This window comes from Anomaloglossus baeobatrachus, chromosome 5, assembly GCF_048569485.1.
Source record: "Anomaloglossus baeobatrachus isolate aAnoBae1 chromosome 5, aAnoBae1.hap1, whole genome shotgun sequence".
NCBI classification, from domain to species: Eukaryota; Metazoa; Chordata; class Amphibia; order Anura; family Aromobatidae; genus Anomaloglossus; species Anomaloglossus baeobatrachus.
The window spans coordinates 8,355,197-8,375,597 of record NC_134357.1 but is presented as its reverse complement, the minus strand read 5'-3'; the positions used below and the strand labels follow the sequence as shown (position 1 = coordinate 8,375,597).

At 49.7% G+C, this 20,401-nt stretch overlaps 1 protein-coding gene across 1 annotated transcript in view; it reads right to left on the bottom strand.

The window, feature by feature from the left end:
• Positions 1–20,401, bottom strand: part of NRAP (nebulin related anchoring protein) — a 127,877-nt gene that overhangs the window by 95,398 nt on the left and 12,078 nt on the right. Inside the window, exons 3-8 of the mRNA XM_075348155.1 lie at positions 12,292–12,379; positions 8,380–8,484; positions 8,211–8,297; positions 7,919–8,026; positions 4,499–4,603; positions 3,876–3,983 (exon numbers count right to left, since the gene is read on the bottom strand). Coding sequence (XP_075204270.1) covers positions 3,876–3,983; positions 4,499–4,603; positions 7,919–8,026; positions 8,211–8,297; positions 8,380–8,484; positions 12,292–12,379 — 601 coding nt within the window. The remainder of the gene's footprint in view (positions 1–3,875; positions 3,984–4,498; positions 4,604–7,918; positions 8,027–8,210; positions 8,298–8,379; positions 8,485–12,291; positions 12,380–20,401) is intronic.

The window sequence follows — 20,401 nt, the reverse complement described above, 5'->3', positions numbered from 1 at the left end:
ACTATGTAGTATGTATGGTACTTCAGGACAGAACAGGACAATATTCAGTTGAGAACAAAAGTGACATTGTTTCTTCTTCAGTTATCACTGACAGAATATCAGACCCAATGTCCGTGTGTCTGGATTACGTCCATCTTCGTTCACTAATTCTGAGTAAGTGGAGTCCTGTTCTGTCCATTTTGGCTTTGATGATGTCGACTTTGCCTTGGTTCATGGTTCGCACATTCCAAACGTCAAACTTTATGATTCTGCAGCTTTTCATCTTCCCTTTCGACCAAGTGATATCCGCACAGCGACGTCCTCACGGCTTTCATCCTGCAGCGTCATGAGACTTGATCACACTCAGGTCGACCATTGGCTCTTAGGCTACTTTCACACATCTGGTTTGAGCTCTGCGGCTCAATCCGGCTGTGAAACCTATGCAACGGATGCGGTGAAAGCACCGCATCCTTTGCATAAGTTTTTTACATGCAGCCCGTCCGTTTTTTGCCGCTTGTGGCATGCTACTGAGCATGCGCAGTGGACAAAACCGCATGCGGCGGCCGGATGTGGTTTTTGCCGCATCGCGCCGCATCCGGCGTCCATAGGGATGCATTGAAAAATGCGCCGCATCAGCTGGATGCGGCGCGATGCGTATTTTTTTGCCGGAGCAAAAAACGTGCCAGGGAACGTTCCATCCGGCTAAATCTGAACGTCCGCATCGGCTAAATCTGCAGCATGCGGCAAAAAACGGACGGAACGCAAGCCCATGCGGCACAATACGGCGCCAATGCAAGTCAATGCTGGAAAAAACAAAACCGGCGGAAAAAAAAAAACGGTTTAGTTTTTTCAGCAGAGCGCCGGATTGTGCCGCACTGCTACAGCCGGATGTGTGAAAGCAGCCTTACTCCGTAACTTGTGGAGCTTCTTCCGACCTAAGGCTGTGTCCGCACTTTGCGTCGTCCTACTTGCAGTTCCAAACGCACCCTCTGGCAGTAATGATTTTGCCCAAAGTTGCTTTTGACCACAAAATAGCGCTAAAAACGCATGCGTATTTACCGCGTTTTTCGTGCGTTTTCAGCGCTTTTTGCATGCTTTTCAATAGCGTTTTGACAGATGCGTTTTCAGCGCTTTTTACATGCTTTTCAATAGCGTTTTGACAGATGCGTTTTCAGCGCTTTTTACCTGCGTTTTGACAGATGCGTTTTGAACATCAGGACACTGCTAAATAAGGATTAAACAGTCAAACACAATGAAAAAAGAGAAAAAAAGGAGCACATATATAATTTATGAAAAAATAAAGAAAATAGTTATATTTCATATAATAATAGCGGTTTTATACTATTTAGCAGTAAAATAGCAATAAATTAATATTTTTCACTAATTTAATTGTCGGACTATGTGTGTGTGTAAAGGGACATATCAAATCTTTATTTTGATGTCCAAAAAGCATGTGTTTAGTTAGTCCAAAACGCAAGTTTTCTGCACCTAAAAAGCAGGTAAAAAGCAGGAATTTTCATGTGGCTTGCGTTTTGAAACTTCTCATTGACTTCAATGGTATCAAAACGCTGCAGAAATGGCAAAAACAATTGACATGCTGCTTCTTTGAACGCATGGTTTTTGCCACAAAATATGCAAATTAAACGCAGCGTTTTGAAACGCAAAGTGCGGTCAGCAAATCATCATTTTCCATAGAATATTATGGAAAATCAAACGCATGCTTTTTGGCATGAAAACGCAGCAGCTCAAAACGGACCTAAAAAGTAGCTGAAACGCAGGTGGAAACGCAAAGTGCGGACACAGCCTAAGAGTGTATCTCAAGCACTATATTGAATTTCTTCAGGTGCATTCCCCATAACATAAAGATTTATACATTCACCACTAGGTGGAGCTCAATGCACAAAAATACCACTAGGGGGAGCTCCCTTTATATAGGTTTATATAGCCTCCGTTAGTTAGAAAAATGTTTGCCACTTTCTGCTTAATATATGGTTTGGTTTCCACCCTTTCAAAAAAAAAAAACCCTTCCATCAGTCGCCTCCTGTCCCCGTCCTCAGCTTCTTCCTCCTCTCTCCTGGAATCTCAGACTCTTCTTTATAAATATCTCCAGGTCTCTCATCTCTGAAGGCGTCTTCTCTCCTCTTTTCTTTTCTCCCAATTTTCAGATCTCTCCACAGGTGTGAATGGGGTTTAGATCCAGACTTCTTGCAGCCTCTTCAGGACTCTCCAGCGCTTTGTTTCCATCCATTTCTGGGGGCTTCTTGAAGTGTTTGGGGTCATTGTCCTGCTGGAGACCCCTGACCTAGGACGCACCCCCGGCTTTCTGATACTTGGCACTACATTACCACCCGTAATCCTCTGGTAATCTTCAGATTTCATGATGTCTTGCACACAGTCAGGACCCCCAGTGCCAGAGGCAGCAAAACAATCCCAAACATCTCTGACCTCCACCATGTGTGACTGTAGACGCTGTGATCTTTACTTTGTAGCCTCATTCTGTTTTTGGTAAACAGTAGAATAATGCGTTTTACTATAAAGCTCTATCTTGGTCTCATCTGTCCACAAGACGCTATCCCAGAAGGATTTTGGTTATTCCTGTACATTTTGGCTTTTTTTCTGTGTCAGCAGTGGGGTCCTCCTGGGTCTCCTCCATAGTGTTTCATGTCATTGATATGTGGACAGGTAGTTCTTGCTGACACTGTTGCCCCTGAGCTGCAGGATAGCTTGAATTTCTCTTTTTCTGGATCTTGATTGGGGCTTATCCACCCTCTGGACTATCCTGCGTTACAACATTTCATCAGTTTTTCTCTGCCGTCCACGTCCAGGAAGATTAACTACAGCACCGTTGGTTGTAAAGTTACTGCTTATGTTGAACACCGTGGACAAAGGAACATCAAGATCTCTGGAGGTGGACTTGTAACCTTGAGATTGTTGATATTTTTCAAGAATTTTGGTTTCTAAGTCCTCAGACCGTTCTCTTCTCCTCTTCCTGTGCTCCATGCATAGTGCAGCACACACAGACACACAATGCAAAGATTGAGTCAACTTCTCCCCTTTTTATCTGGTCTCAGGTGTGATTTTCTTATTGCCCACACCTGTTACTTGCCACAGGTGAGTATGAATGAACATCACATGCAGGAAACAAAGTTGTTTACCCAGAATTTTGAAAAGGTGCCAACAATTTTGACTGACCTATTTTTAGAGTTTTGTGTGAAATTGTAAGCATTTTGCCTTTTTTTCCATCAGTTTTACGTGTATGTAAGAAAACATGTAATTACAATAAATTTTTGGGAGAAATATTTCATTTTCTTTATATTATATATTACAGTTGAAACCCTTAGTTCCCCCCCCCCTCTCTATAAAGATACATCTGCAGGTTTTTCCCTTTTCTGCAGATTTTTTCCTCCTCTATAAAGACACATATGCAGGTTTTTCCCTCTGCTCTCTATAAAGACACATCTGCAGATGTGTCTGTATAGAGAGGAGGGAAAAACCTGCAGATGTGTCTGTATAGAGAGCGAAGGGGAAAAAGCTGCAGAAAAGGGAAAAAGCTGCAGAAAAGGGAAAAACCTGCAGATATCTGTATAGAGAGGGGAGGGAAAAACCTGCAGATGTGTCTGTATAGAGAGGAGGGAAAAACCTGCAGATGTGTCTGTATAGAGAGCGGAGGGGAAAACCTGCAGATATTTGTATAGAAAGGGGAGGGAAAAACCTGCAGATGTGTCTGTATAGAGAGAGGAGAGAAACTAAGGGTTTCAACTGTAAAATATAATATATATAATTACAGAAAATGAAATATTTCTCCCAAGAAATTATTGTAATTACACATATTCAACTGTATATAATGCTCTACTGGATAGTGCTTGTGGCTTCCCAATTAGTGGTCCAGTACTTACATCACTGGCCAGCTCGTTAGCCTTCTTGGCTATCTGGTAGCCCGGGGTGATCAGTGCTGGGAAGCTGCCCTTCCCCCTCTGCTCCTCATATTCTTCTGTGTATTTTATCTAGAGGAGGACAGTAAGGTTTCGGGGTTAGAGGACAGTAAGGTTTCGGGGTTAGAGGACAGTAAGGTTTTGGGGTTAGAGGACAGTAAGGTTTCGGGGTTAGAGGACAGTAAGGTTTCGGGGTTAGAGGACAGTAAGCTGGCGGGGTTAGAGGACAGTAAGGTTTCGGGGTTAGAGGACAGTAAGGTTTTGGGGTTAGAGGACAGTAAGTTTTGGGGTTAGAGGACAGTAAGGTTTTGGGGTTAGAGGACAGTAAGGTTTTGGGGTTAGAGGACAGTAAGGTGCCGGGGTTAGAGGACAGTAAGGTGGCGGGGTTAGAGGACAGTAAGGTTTTGGGGTTAGAGGACAGTAAGGTGCCGGGGTTAGAGGACAGTAAGGTTTTGGGGTTAGAGGACAGTAAGGTTTTGGGGTTAGAGGACAGTAAGGTGCCGGGGTTAGAGGACAGTAAGGTGGCGGGGTTAGAGAACGCTGCTCCTGTGGTGCCGTGTGCTGCAGAGTGGATTGTAGGTACTCACATCACTGTGGCGCTGTCCTCCAGACTTGGCGTGTAATATATCCTTTGTGTCCACCACACTGGTGTACTGGGAGACCCGCTCATCGTGCCCACGCTTGTATTCCACCTGTGATAGATAATAGAGATATGCTGTGTACAGGACTGGGGGGCACTTACGTTGCTGTGCACATGATTGCAGGGCACTTACGCTCCTGTGCACATGATTGGGGGGGCACTTATGCTGCTGTGTGTACAGGACCGGGGGGCACTTAGGCTCCTGTGCACATGATTGGGGGGGCACTTATGCTGCTGTGTGTACAGGACCGGGGGGCACTTATGCTGCTGTGTGTACAGGACCGGGGGGCACTTATGCTGCTGTGTACAGGACCGGGGGGCACTTATGCTGCTGTGTGTACAGGACCGGGGGGCACTTACGCTCCTGTGCACATGATTGGGGGGGCACTTATGCTGCTGTGTACAGGACCGGGGGGCACTTATGCTGCTGTGTGTACAGGACCGGGGGGCACTTGCGCTGCTGTGTGTACAGGACCGGGGGGCACTTACGCTCCTGTGCACATGATTGGGGGGGCACTTATGCTGCTGTGTACAGGACCGGGGGGCACTTATGCTGCTGTGCACATGATTGGGGGGGCACTTATGCTGCTGTGTACAGGACCGGGGGGCACTTATGCTGCTGTGTGTACAGGACCGGGGGGGACTTATGCTGCTGTGTACTGGACCGGGGGGCACTTATGCTGCTGTGTACAGGACCGGGGGGCACTTATGCTGCTGTGTGTACAGGCCTGGGGGCACTTGCACTGCTGTGTAGAGGACCGGGGGGCACTTACGCTGCTGTGTACAGGACTGGGGGGCACTTATGCTGCTGTGTGTACAGGACCGGGGGGCACTTATGCTGCTGTGTACAGGACCGGGGGGCACTTATGCTGCTGTGTACAGGACCGGGGGACACTTATGCTGCTGTGTGTACAGGACCGGGGGGCACTTATGCTGCTGTGTGTACAGGACCGGGGGGCACTTATGCTGCTGTGTGTACAGGACCTGGGGGCACTTATGCTGCTGTGTGTACAGGCCTGGGGGCGCTTGCACTGCTGTGTACAGGACCGGGGGGCACTTGCGCTGCTGTGTGTACAGGACTGGGGGGTACTTACGCTCCTGTGCACATGATTGGGGGGGCACTTATGCTGCTGTGTAGAGGACCGGGGGGCACTTATGCTGCTGTGTACAGGACCGGGGGGCACTTATGCTGCTGTGTACAGGACCGGGGGACACTTATGCTGCTGTGTACAGGACCGGGGGGCACTTATGCTGCTGTGTACAGGACCGGGGGACACTTATGCTGCTGTGTGTACAGGACCGGGGGGCACTTATGCTGCTGTGTGTACAGGACCGGGGGGCACTTATGCTGCTGTGTGTACAGGACCGGGGGGCACTTGCGCTGCTGTGTGTACAGGACTGGGGGGTACTTACGCTCCTGTGCACATGATTGGGGGGGCACTTATGCTGCTGTGTAGAGGACCGGGGGGCACTTATGCTGCTGTGTACAGGACCGGGGGGCACTTATGCTGCTGTGTACAGGACCGGGGGACACTTATGCTGCTGTGTACAGGACCGGGGGGCACTTATGCTGCTGTGTACAGGACCGGGGGACACTTATGCTGCTGTGTGTACAGGACCGGGGGGCACTTATGCTGCTGTGTGTACAGGACCGGGGGGCACTTATGCTGCTGTGTGTACAGGACCGGGGGGCACTTGCGCTGCTGTGTGTACAGGACCGGGGGGCACTTACGCTCCTGTGCACATGATTGGGGGGGCACTTATGCTGCTGTGTACAGGACCGGGGGGCACTTATGCTGCTGTGTGTACAGGACCGGGGGGGACTTATGCTGCTGTGTACAGGACCGGGGGGCACTTATGCTGCTGTGTACAGGACCGGGGGGCACTTATGCTGCTGTGTGTACAGGACCGGGGGGCACTTATGCTGCTGTGTACAGGACCGGGGGGCACTTATGCTGCTGTGTGTACAGGCCTGGGGGCACTTGCACTGCTGTGTAGAGGACCGGGGGGCACTTACGCTGCTGTGTACAGGACTGGGGGGCACTTATGCTGCTGTGTGTACAGGACCGGGGGGCACTTATGCTGCTGTGTACAGGACCGGGGGGCACTTATGCTGCTGTGTACAGGACCGGGGGACACTTATGCTGCTGTGTGTACAGGACCGGGGGGCACTTATGCTGCTGTGTGTACAGGACCTGGGGGCACTTATGCTGCTGTGTGTACAGGCCTGGGGGCGCTTGCACTGCTGTGTACAGGACCGGGGGGCACTTGCGCTGCTGTGTGTACAGGACTGGGGGGTACTTACGCTCCTGTGCACATGATTGGGGGGGCACTTATGCTGCTGTGTAGAGGACCGGGGGGCACTTATGCTGCTGTGTACAGGACCGGGGGGCACTTATGCTGCTGTGTACAGGACCGGGGGACACTTATGCTGCTGTGTACAGGACCGGGGGGCACTTATGCTGCTGTGTACAGGACCGGGGGACACTTATGCTGCTGTGTGTACAGGACCGGGGGGCACTTATGCTGCTGTGTGTACAGGACCTGGGGGCACTTATGCTGCTGTGTGTACAGGCCTGGGGGCGCTTGCACTGCTGTGTACAGGACCGGGGGGCACTTGCGCTGCTGTGTACAGGACCGGGGGGCACTTGCGCTGCTGTGTGTACAGGACTGGGGGGTACTTACGCTCCTGTGCACATGATTGGGGGGGCACTTATGCTGCTGTGTAGAGGACTGGGGGGCACTTATGCTGCTGTGTACAGGACTGGGGGGCGCTTGCGCTGCTGTGTACAGTACTGGGGGGCACTTACGCTGCTGTGTACAGGACTGGGGGGTACGTACGCTCCTGTGCACATGATTGGGGGGGCACTTATGCTGCTGTGTACAGGCCTGGGGGCACTTATGCTGCTGTGTACAGGACTGGGGGGCGCTTGCGCTGCTGTGTACAGGACTGGGGGGTACGTACGCTCCTGTGCACATGATTGGGGGGGCACTTATGCTGCTGTGTACAGGCCTGGGGGCACTTATGCTGCTGTGTACAGGACTGGGGGGCGCTTGCGCTGCTGTGTACAGGACTGGGGGGTACGTACGCTCCTGTGCACATGATTGGGGGGGCACTTATGCTGCTGTGTACAGGCCTGGGGGCACTTATGCTGCTGTGTACAGTACTGGGGGGCACTTACGCTGCTGTGTACAGGACTGGGGGGTACGTACGCTCCTGTGCACATGATTGGGGGGGCACTTATGCTGCTGTGTACAGGCCTGGGGGCACTTATGCTGCTGTGTAGAGGACTGGGGGGCACTTACGCTGCTGTGCACATGATTGGGGGGCACTTACGCTGCTGTGTAGAGGACTGGGGGGACTTACGCTGCTGGCCAGCTGGGCCGCTTTCCTCGCGGTCTGGTAGGCCGGGGTGATCATCGCCGGGAAGCTTCCTTTTCTGATCTGCTCCTCGTACTCCTCTGTATATTGCACCTGTGGGGGGGAGACATATGGAAATTCACTGATAAACCCGCCACATCCGGCTGCCACCGCTCAGGTGAGGACACTGGTTGCTTTGGCATAGCAGTAAGTAGTAGCACAGTGAAGTGCTCGCTCCCCGGAGTCTGTGTCCTGCCGACATTCCTGAATCTAAGACATCACTGTCCGAGGGTCTTACGTCATTCATGGTCTCCTTCGCCTGCTCGATGCGCACCATGTCCGGGTCCACGTTGGAGAGCCACGATTTACCCTCCTCATATACATTCTGGGGAAAAAAACAATGGCCATGAGAAGCTGTCCCCGATTCCCCCCAATGCCCCCAACGTGTGCACAGTGTGCTGAGATACCTCATTCATGGCATGCTGGGATTTGTAGTTCTGATCGCGCTCGATGCCCTTCATGTCCCAGTGGAAAACGGACTTGAATCGTTCTCCCTCCTCCCGATACTTAATCTGCGAATACAAAGTAACGTGGGATAAAGATCCGCCTGATCCGAGGATTCTCCTCCATAATGTACCCGGGGGATACACACGGGCGGCTCCGGTGCACGGGGTCTTCGGGGCCACAACTTACATTGTCATGTACGGGGCAAATTGTCAGTTATTCAGTGTGATATTTCATGGATCTACTGTACATGCGGAGCAGCCGCATACCATTAGGCGGCAATTGTTATATCTTCTGCACAAAATGCATCTGAACAAGTGACCCGGGCGGCAAGTCATCTCATTAATATGATTGAATGAGAAGACCCTGGTGGACCTATCTAGGCAGAGGAGACCCTGGTGGACCTATCTAGGCGGAGGAGACCCTGGTGGACCTATCTAGGAGGAGGAGACCCTGGTGGACCTATCTAGGAGGAGGAGACCCTGGTGGACCTATCTAGGCAGAGGAGACCCTGGTGGACCTATCTAGGCAGAGGAGACCCTGGTGGACCTATCTAGGCAGAGGAGACCCTGGTGGACCTATCTAGGCAGAGGAGACCCTGGTGGACCTATCTAGGCGGAGGAGACCCTGGTGGACCTATCTAGGTGGAGGAGACCCTGGTGGACCTATCTAGGCAGAGGAGACCCTGGTGGACCTATCTAGGACGAGGAGACCCTGGTGGCCCTACAGTGGGCAGAGGAGACCCTGGTGGACCTATCTAGGCAGAGGAGACCCTGGTGGACCTATCTAGGCAGAGGAGACCCTGGTGGACCTATCTAGGCAGAGGAGACCCTGGTGGACCTATCTAGGCAGAGGAGACCCTGGTGGACCTATCTAGGCAGAGGAGACCCTGGTGGACCTATCTAGGCGGAGGAGACCCTGGTGGACCTATCTAGGCGGAGGAGACCCTGGTGGACCTATCTAGGCAGAGGAGACCCTGGTGGACCTATCTAGGACGAGGAGACCCTGGTGGCCCTACAGTGGGCAGAGGAGACCCTGGTGGACCTATCTAGGCAGAGGAGACCCTGGTGGACCTATCTAGGCGGAGGAGACCCTGGTGGACCTATCTAGGTGGAGGAGACCCTGGTGGACCTATCTAGGCGGAGGAGACCCTGGTGGACCTATCTAGGCGGAGGAGACCCTGGTGGACCTATCTAGGCAGAGGAGACCCTGGTGGACCTATCTAGGCAGAGGAGACCCTGGTGGACCTATCTAGGCAGAGGAGACCCTGGTGGACCTATCTAGGCAGAGGAGACCCTGGTGGACCTATCTAGGCAGAGGAGACCCTGGTGGACCTACAGTGGGCAGTGGGTACAAAAAGTATTCAGACCCGTTTAAATTTTCCACTCTGTTTCATTGCAGCCATTTGGTAAATTCTCATAAATGTGCACTCTGCCCCCATCCCCCATCTTGTCAGAGAAAAACAGAAATGTAGAAATGTTTGCAAATGTATTAAACAAGAAAAACTGAAATATCCAATGGTCATAAGTATTCAGCCCCTTTGCTCAGTATAACACATGGTGATAAGTATTCAGACCCTTTGCTCAGACCCTCATATGTAAGTCACATGCCGTCCATCTCCTTGTGATCCTCCTTGAGATGGTTCTCCTCCTTCATTGGAGTCAGGCGGTGTGTAATTACACTGATAGGACGTGATTTGGAAAGGCGCACACCTGTCTATATAACACCTCACAGCTCACACTGCATGTCACACCAAATGAGGATCATGAGGTCAAAGGAACTGCCCAAGGAGCTCAGAGACAGAATTGTGGCAAGGCACAGATCTGGCCAAGGTTACAAAAGAATTTCTGCAGTACTCAAGTTCCTAAGAGCACAGTGGCCTCCATAATCCTTAAATGGAAGAAGTTTGGGACCAGCAGAACTCTTCCTAGACCCGGCCGTCCAGCCAAACTGAGCAATCGTGGGGGAAGAGCCTTGGTGACAGAGGTAAAGAAGAAGCCCAAGATCACTGCGGCTGAGCTCCAGAGATGCAGCAGGGAGATGGGAGAAAGTTGCACAAAGTCACCTATCACTGCAGCCTCCACCAGTCGGGCCTTTATGGCAGAGTGGCCCGATGGAAGCCTCTCCTCAGTGAAAGACAAAGGAAAGCCGCATAGAGTTTGCAAAAAAACACATGAAATACTCCCAGACTATGAGAAATAAGATTCTCTGATCTGATGAGACGAAGATAGAACTTTATGGTGATATTTCTAAGCGGTATGTGTGGAGAAAACCAGGCACTGCTCATCACCTGCCCAACACAATCCCCACAGTGAAACATGGTGGAGGCAGCATCATGCTATGGGGGCAGAGACAGGACGACTGGTGGCAATTGAAGGAAAGATGAATGCGGACAAGTACAGAGATATCCTGGAAGAAAACCTCTTCCAGATGCTCTGGACCTCAGACTTGGCCGAAGCTTCACCTTCCAACAAGACAATGACCCTAAGCACACAGCTAAAATAACAAAGGAGCGGCTTCAGAACAACTCTGTGACCATTCTTGATCAGCCCAGCCAGAGCCCTGACCTAAACCCAATTGAGCATCTCTGCAGAGACCTGAAAATGGCGTCCACCAACATTCACCATTCAACCTGACGGAACTGGAGAGGATCTGCAAGGAAGAATGGCCGAGGATCCCCGAATCCAGGATCCCAAGAAGACTCATGGCTGTACTAGCCCAAAAGGGGGGTGCCTCTACTCAATACTGAGCAAGGGGGCTGAATACTTATGACCATGTGATATACTGAGCAAAGGGGCTGAATACTTATGACCATGTGATATACTGAGCAAAGGGGCTGAATACTTATGATCATGTGATATACTGAGCAAAGGGGTTGAATACTTATCACCATGTGGTATACTGAGCAAAGGGGCTGAATACTTATCACCATGTGGTATACTGAGCAAAGGGGCTGAATACTTATGACCATGGGATATTTCAGTCTTTCTTGTCTAATACATTTGCAAAAATTTCTACATTTCTGTTTTTTTTCCTCCGTTTTCTTGTACATTAATGAGAAAAAAAATGTACTAAATGGCTGCAATGAAACAAAAAGGGAAAAATTTATAGGGGTCTGAATACTTTCCGTACTGTACAGTCTCATACTTCATACATACACAGCTGTAAATATATAATGCTCAGCATAAATGAGTACACCCCAACAGGACCCTAGGAGAGTCATTGTGTCGTCACCTTCCTTTCCTTGGTTCCTGAATAGTAAATCACACAGCTGTTAGTGCTGGTGGATACAATGTAACGTGACAGTTTCGCTGCGCATGGATCTAGAACATGTATCACTTTCTTGGCATTGCCCGGGAAATCTGCAGGACTTGTGATATCACCCAGCTTTCCCGAGCCCTGATCAGTAAATCTTCCTCAGCGCTGTCTATAAATCGCACTTTCAGTGTCAGGGCCATGTTTCCCCGTGTGATGTGACCGCTATGGTCCGGATTTGGTGGCGGTGAAGCCCCCGTGTTATGCAGATATGGGGCCTCCACCGCTGCAGAAATCCTGGAGCACAAACACGATAACTGGCTGCGCGGAGGATGATTGACAGCGACAGCCGCACACAGCAAGGAAGGAAACCACTTATAGAGTCCGTAAATAACAGATCGCAAAAATAGACGGGAATACCACGGAACATTCCGGAACACGACCCAAACCGGAGAGAGAAACGGAGCCCTGCGCTTTATTATTATGTCTGACTTACACCAGCTGTCCGGGCAAACACAGGGGTCACAAGACACGACGGGAATGTGTGAACAACGGCGTAAAGTCAAATACTGGACTACGTCCTCCAATCATCAGATCAGCTGTGTCACCTGAGCACCCACCTCACTGAACGCCTCCGACTGCTTCTTCACATGGATGTTCACAGGGGTCTCATACACACTGGTGAAGGTGTTGATCTTTGGATTGTGCCTGAAAAAGGAAAAATTGCATCTGACAAGTCAACCCGTATACAAAGTAATACAGAGGATATAAAGGGCTCCCCCTAGTGGTGGCTGCAGACAGGATCTTATGTATGTCTGTATACAGGGAGCTCCCCCTAGTGGTGGCTGCAGACAGGATCTTATCATATATCTCTGTATACAGGGAGCTCCCCCTAGTGGTGGCTGCAGACAGAATCTTATCATGTATCTCTGTATACAGGGAGCTCCCCCTAGTGGTGACTGCAGACAGGATCTTATGTATGTCTGTATACAGGGAGCTCCCCCTAGTGGTGGCTGCAGACAGGATCTTATCATATATCTCTGTATACAGGGAGCTCCCCCTAGTGGTGGCTGCAGACAGAATCTTATCATGTATCTCTGTATACAGGGAGCTCCCCCTAGTGGTGGCTGCAGACAGGATCTTATCATATATCTCTGTATACAGGGAGCTCCCCCTAGTGGTGGCTGCAGACAGGATCTTATCATGTATCTCTGTATACAGGGAGCGCCCCCTAGTGGTGGCTGCAGACAGGATCTTATCATGTATCTCTGTATACAGGGAGCTCCCCCTAGTGGTGGCTGCAGACAGGATCTTATCATGTATCTCTGTATACAGGGAGCTCCCTCTAGTGGAGGCTGAAGACAGAATCTTATCATGTATCTCTGTATACAGGGAGCTCCCCCTAGTGGTGGCTGCAGACAGGATCTTATCATGTATCTCTGTATACAGGGAGCTCCTCCTAGTGGTGGCTGCAGACAGAATCTTATCATGTATCTCTGTATACAGGGAGCTCCCCCTAGTGGTGGCTGCAGACAGGATCTTATCATGTATCTCTGTATACAGGGAGCTCCCTCTAGTGGAGGCTGAAGACAGAATCTTATCATGTATCTCTGTATACAGGGAGCTCCCCCTAGTGGTGGCTGCAGACAGGATCTTATCATGTATCTCTGTATACAGGGAGCTCCCCCTAGTGGTGGCTGCAGACAGGATCTTATCATGTATCTCTGTATACAGGGAGCTCCCCCTAGTGGTGGCTGCAGACAGGATCTTATCATGTATCTCTGTATACAGGGAGCTCCCCCTAGTGGTGACTGCAGACAGGATCTTATCCTGTATCTCTGTATACAGGGAGCTCCCCCTAGTGGTGACTGCAGACAGGATCTTATCATGTATCTCTGTATACAGGGAGCTCCCTCTAGTGGAGGCTGAAGACAGAATCTTATCATGTATCTCTGTATACAGGGAGCTCCCCCTAGTGGTGGCTGCAGACAGGATCTTATCATGTATCTCTGTATACAGGGAGCTCCTCCTAGTGGTGGCTGCAGACAGAATCTTATCATGTAGCTAAGGCATGTCGGTGGTTTTATTTCTATATGGAAAGATTAGAGCATTTTTTGGGACTTGAACAAATTTTAGAGTTGAATGAGAGATGGGATTAGAGTCTATTATTTACAGTCATATGAAAACGTTTGGGCACCCCTATTAATGTTACCCTTTTTTCTTTATAACAATTTGGCTTTTTGCTATTTCAGTTTCATATATCTAATAACTGATGGACTGAGGAATATTTCTGGATTGAAATGAGGTTTATTGTACTAACAGAAAATTTGCAATCCGCATTTAAACAAAATTTGACCAGTGCAAAAGTATGGGCACCTCAACACAAAAGTGACATTAATATTTTGTAGCTCCTCCTTTTGCAGAAATCACAGCCTCTAGTCGCTTCCTGTAGCTTTTAATGAGTTCCTGGATCCTGGATGAAGGTAGATTTGACCATTCCTGTTTACAAAACAATTCCAGTTCAGTTAGGTTTGATGGTCGGCGAGCATGGACAGCCGCTTCACATCATCCCACAGATGTTCAATGATATTCAGGTCTGGGGACTGGGATGGCCATTCCAGAACATTGTAATTGTTCCTCTGCATGAATGCCTGAGTAGATTTGGAGCAGTGTTTTGGATCATTGTCTTGCTGAAATATCCATCCCCTGCGTAACTTCAACTTTGTCACTGATTCTTGCACATTATTGTCAAGAATCTGCTGATACTGAGCTGAATCCATGCGACCCTCAACTTTAACAAGATTTCCGGTGCCGGCATTGGCCACACAGCCCCAAAGCATGATGGAACCTCCACCAAATTTTACTGTGGGTAGCAAGTGCTTTTCTTGGAATGCCGTGTTTTTTTGCCTCCATGCAAAACGCCTTTTTGTATGACCAAACAACTCAATCTTTGTTTCATCAGTCCACAGGACCTTCTTCCAGAATGTAACTGGCTTGTCCAAATGTGCTTTTGCATACCTCAGGCGACTCTGTTTGTGGCGTGCTTGCAGAAACGGCTTCTTTCGCATCACTCTCCCATACAGCTACTCCTTGTGCAACGTGCGCTGTATTGTTGACCGATGCACAGTGACACCATCTGCAGCAAGATGATGCTGCAGGTCTTTGGAGGTGGTCTGTGGATTGTCCTTGACTGTTCTCACCATTCTTCTTCTCTGCCTTTCTGATATTTTTCTTGGCCTGCCACTTCTGGGCTTAACAAGAACTGTTCCTGTGTTCTTCCATTTCCTTACTATGTTCCTCACAGTGGAAACTGACAGGTTAAATCTCTGAGACAACTTTTTGTACCTTCCCCTGAACAACTATGATAAATAATCTTTGTTTTCAGATCATTTGAGAGTTGTTTTGAGGAGCCCATGATGCCACTCTTCATAGGAGATTCAAATAGGAGAACAACTTGCAAGTAGCCACCTTAACCCCTTCACGACCATGGACGGATATATCCGTCATGAAGCGTGTCCCGTTAAGCCCCGCTCCCTGCCGCGGGCAGGCGGCGGCGGTCGTCACACATATCAGCTGTTTTCAACAGCTGACATGTGTGCCTGCTAGCCGCGGGTGGAATCGCTTCCACCCGCGACCATTAACCCCTTAAATCTCACTGCCAAAGTCTGGCAGCAAGATCTATATGCGCGCGGCCATGTTTTTTACTTACCGCCGCCCCCACCGGAAGTCACGTGCGTGATCACGTGACTTTCGGTGGTTGCCATCGTAGCACAGGGTCATGTGATGACGCCTGCAGCTATGAAGTTTCACTTTCGTTTTCCCTCGGCCGCGAGCAGAGAGAAACAGAAAGTGACTGAATCTGCTGTTTACAGCTGTATTGCTGTGATCAGCAGATAGATAAGAGCGATCGGATTGCTGATCGCTATAGCCCAATAGGGGAATAGTAAAATAAAAAAAAAAGTAAAAAAAAAAGTTTTAAAAAATAAAAAAAAAACAAAAAAAACCTAAAAGTTCAAATCACCCCCTTTCCCCCCATTGAAAATTAAAGGGTTAAAAAATAAATAAATATACACATATTTGGTATCGCCGCGTTCAGAAATGCCCGATCTATCAAAATATAAAATCAATTAATCTGATTGGTAAACGGTGTAGTGGAAAAAAAATTCCAAACGCCAAAATTACGTTTTTTGGTCGCTGCAAGTTTTACGCAAAATGCAATAACAGGCGATCAAAACGTAGCATCTGCGCAAAAATGGTACCATTAGAAATGACAGTTCGAGACGCAAAAAATAAGCCGTCACTGAGCCATAGATCCCAAAAAATGAGAACGCTAATGTGTTTCGGAAAATGGCGCAAAACGTGCGCCACTTTTATTGGACAAACTTGTGAATTTTTTTAACCCCTTAGATACAAATAAACCTATACATGTTTGGTGTCTACAAACTCGCACCGACCTCAGGCATCATACCCACACATCAGTTTTACCATATAGTGAACACCGTGAATAAAACATCCCAAAAACTATTGTGCCATCACACTTTTTTTGCAGTTTTTCCACACTTGGAAATTTTTTGCAGTTTTCCAGTACACTATATGGTAAAACTTATGGTTTCATTTAAAAGTACAACTCGTCCTGCAAAAAACAAGCCCTCATATGGCAACATTGACGGAAAAATAAAAAAGTTACGGCTCTCGGAAGAAGGGGAGCAAAAAACAAAAATGCAAAAACGGAAAGTGCCCCGGGGCTGAAGGGGTTAAATACCTTTTCTCATGATTGGATGCACCGGCCTATGAAGTTCAAAGCTCAATGAGGTTACAAAACCAATTTAGTGCTTTAGTAAGTCAGTAAAAAGTAGTTAGGAGTGTTCAAATCAAGAAATTGATAAGGGTGCCCATACTTTTGCACCGGTCAAATTTTGTGTAAATGCGGATTGCACATTTTCTGTTAGTGCAATAAACCTCATTTCAATCCAGAAATATTACTCAGTCCATCAGTTATTAGATATATGAAACTGAAATAGCAAAAACCCAAATTGTTATAAAGAAAAAAGGGTAACATTAATAGGGGTGCCAAAACTTTTTCATATGACTGTATATGCTCAGCAAATGGCGGCGAGGAGGGGACGTCACTGTGGGGTCACTGACATTCACTTTGTGTCAGTCTCAGATGAAGGGAGAGGTCACTGGAAAGTGCAGCAGCCACTAAATATCAGTGTGCAGAGCCTGATCTCCGTGGGGTCCAGCACATTACACAATCATGAGCACAGTTTGCGGTCTGTGGGGGCCGGCACAGTCTGCGCTCTGTGGGGGCCGGCACAGCCTGCGCTCTGTGGGGGCCGGCACAGCCTGCGCTCTGTGGGGGCCGGCACAGCCTGCGCTCTGTGGGGTCGGCACAGCCTGCTCTCTGTGGGGGCCGGCACAGCCTGCGCTCTGTGGGGGCCGGCACAGCCTGCGCTCTGGTGGGGGCCGCCACAGCCTGCGCTCTGGTGGGGCCGGCACAGCCTGCGCTCCGTGAAGGCCTGTGCTCCATGAGGGAGGGCACATTACACCGTCATTAGGGGCAGAGCTGCATGGACTTTACCAATGTACCGCCCCGTGCTCGGTGGCAACCGAGCTGCTCGGATCCGGGCTCGCTGGTGGGTGGCTTGAGCGTCTCCGGACCTGGGGACCCCATGGTCCACTTTGATCTGAGAGGGGGACTGGCGCTTTTAGGGAGCGTAGGTGCACGGCCGGAGCTCTGGTTAAGGTCGTGATGCCACCCACGGGATGTGGTGAAGATAGACACCACCGCTGCAGTTACGGGGCACCCGGGGGAGATGTTATGCAGCAAGTTGTTAACCCCTCCGTGGGTAGGGATTGTGGCCCCGGGACCCGTTGGGGGAGCTTTGGCGGTGCAGGGAAGTGCGCGGCCGGAGGGCACTTGTGTACTCACTATTAGAATGAAACACTGGAGTCTCTGGTAAACCAAGATGATGGTGGTCGGTGCCCACAGCCGGCTGTGTCGGGTCCCCCACCCGGTTCGGTGGTCTCTGCCTTTTTCCTGCACCGTGTTGTGTATTTGGGCTGCCTGCGCTTCAGCGACGGGAGTCCACTCCCCGGCTTTGTGGATGTCGGGAGAGCACTTTTGCCCGCAGACGCTGGCCCGTGGGATCTCTCTGCTTGTGCGGTGGCTTTCTATCTCCCTCGTTGGGCTGTTGTCTTCAGTCGGGACTTTGGGTGGGAAAGGACCTCTAGTTCAGACCGCAATCAGTTAATTAACTCGGTCCAATGGTTTCTGGACCTCGTTTCAGGGTCTGAGAACCCCCCTGTGTGCTCCGGTTTCCAGTCGGTTCCCCGGGTCGGTACCGGCAGGCCACTACCCTGTCCCGGTCCACCACGGTTCCACTGAGCCATCTTCCCGGCTCCTGCAGGCTGAGGTCACCGCTTGCCTCCTAGCCAAAAGTGCCCGGGCTCCAACCCTGGCACCTGTCAGACTGTTACAGACCTGGGCACAGGCCTGCTTCCGCTCTACTTCACCTCCTGAACTAATTAACATTTTTCCCGCCTCAGGCTTGACTTGATGAATGAACGCTCGCTTTTGTGCAACCTAAATAGGTCCATCAGGGTCTCCTCCGCCTAGATAGGTCCACCAGGGTCTCCTCAGCCTAGATAGGTCCACCAGGGTCTCCTCAGCCTAGATAGGTCCACCAGACAATAGCCGGGCATTCCTTTTCTATGGTGGTGTACACTTTCTCTCGGTCTACCAGCTTCCTTGAAGGATACACCACTGCGTGTTCCTGCTCGGTGCCGTCCACCTGACTAAGGACAGTGTCCAACCCAATGTCTGATGCATCAGTCTCCACCAGGAGTCTCTTGGTATAATCAGTGAGCACAGGGGCCATGTCTTACTGAATATGGCAGTAGCATCCAGATAAGCCTGGGAGAACTGCTGACACCAACCATTCTCTGAAAGGTATCTGGCACATTCTTCATCCTCGATGGCATGATCATAAACTGGAACAGACCAAAGAAGTGAGGACGGCTGAACACTCCTGGGCGCCCGAGTGTCAAAGGGTTCTGTCAGTAGTCTTCACTGAGATCTAGGGTAGCCTTGAATGTTGCTCTCCCGATATGGTCTAACAGATCATCTATTCAGGGCATGGGCTATGCCTCGGTGATGGTTATCTCGTTCAGCCTCCTAGTCTCCATACAGAACCTTGTGCTCTGGTCCTTTTTCGGGACAAGGACTGTGCTGGTCGTCCAGGGACTGCACGAGGAGTCCACCACTCCCAATTCTAACATTTCATCCACTTCCTTACGAATCATCTGCAGAACCTCAGGTGCCACTCGGTACGGGTGACTGTTGAATTGGACTAGCTGTCCCGGTGTCCACCCGATGCTCAGTCAGTCAGAGTGGTTCTGCCAGGCTGCTTTAAGAAGCAGAGTCCATAATACAGGTCTAATAACCCTGTAGTTGACTGGATTGGTGTCACTAGGAGTTTTGCACATCACATTACAGATCCTGGCACTTTACCCTACGGTTTTTCTAGTGCTTCTGAGTTATACAGGCAGGCTTGGGCATCGACCAGCTGTGGGATCAGTCATGATTAGGGTAGCAAGAGTTAACCTTTGAAAGCCTGCTTGTTACTTCTGGGATCACGTTGTTGGAAGCCTATCACATTGGCACCCTTCCTATTTAAAATGGTGGAATCTGTCCTCCCATGCTGACTATAGTTTATTTCTGTGTTGATCTGTATGCTGTTGTCTCACAGTCCTCCAGGTGATTGTATTACATTATGCGTTGAGTTCTCCCGTCATCTTGTTGTTTCCTTCCTACTCTTAATTTCCTCCTTAGCTCTAATTGTCTTATACCTCTGTTGGAGTGTGCAGTGAGATAGACAAAAAGGGTGACCGAAACTTCTCTGTTGGTTTAATTACACTCCTGTCCTAGATTTCCCCTTGGGTTGGGGGTATAAAATCAGGGCTGGTCAGGAGCAGGGCCAGGGAGGAGGCTCTGACATCCTCACCTTCCAAAGTAACTCTGAGATAAGGGCTAGCTAGGACCTAGTCTAGGACTAGCCTGAGGACCTGTCTAGGAGAACCTGTCCCTTGCTTTCTCCATAATTAAGATGACCATTGGACTGGGGTGAGGGGACTTGCTCCACCCATGCCTTTTCTTTGGTGTGCTGTAACAAGTCCAGGAGGGGATTGGTTTCTGAGGCATCTGGAGGGGGTCTGTATATAGCTACCGCATATGAATCTCTGGTATGGTACACTTTTAATTGGTTAATACGAATCCTCTTGGGTGTGGTGGGGGTCGAACGCTACCTGACAGGCAACTGTCCCCTTTTTGGTGACTATGGTTTAGTGGGGGTATTTTCCTGAGACTGCATATGAGCCCCCTGTGGTGATGGTTCCCCTGGGTCTACAATCCCCATCCACACAATGGCACTAGTGGCTGGAGAACAATGGCTTAATTGAGGGCCCCCGAGACACTTAACAAGAGGAATGGATTGATTGCTTTACTCTAATTACCAATCTCATGCCTGGCCTTCTGAGTGCCTTAAACTGACAAGCAAGAAAATATGTAACAACACACAGCAATGAGATTTACATAATGGGTGCTCTGTACTGGAAAAAGTCCACATCCCTTAGAGCCGTGGTCTCTGCTCTACGTCCATTGGTCCAATAGTCTTTAGTCAGCAACCAAAATCTTACAGAAAGGTCTACGGTATCTGTCCTGCTGTATTC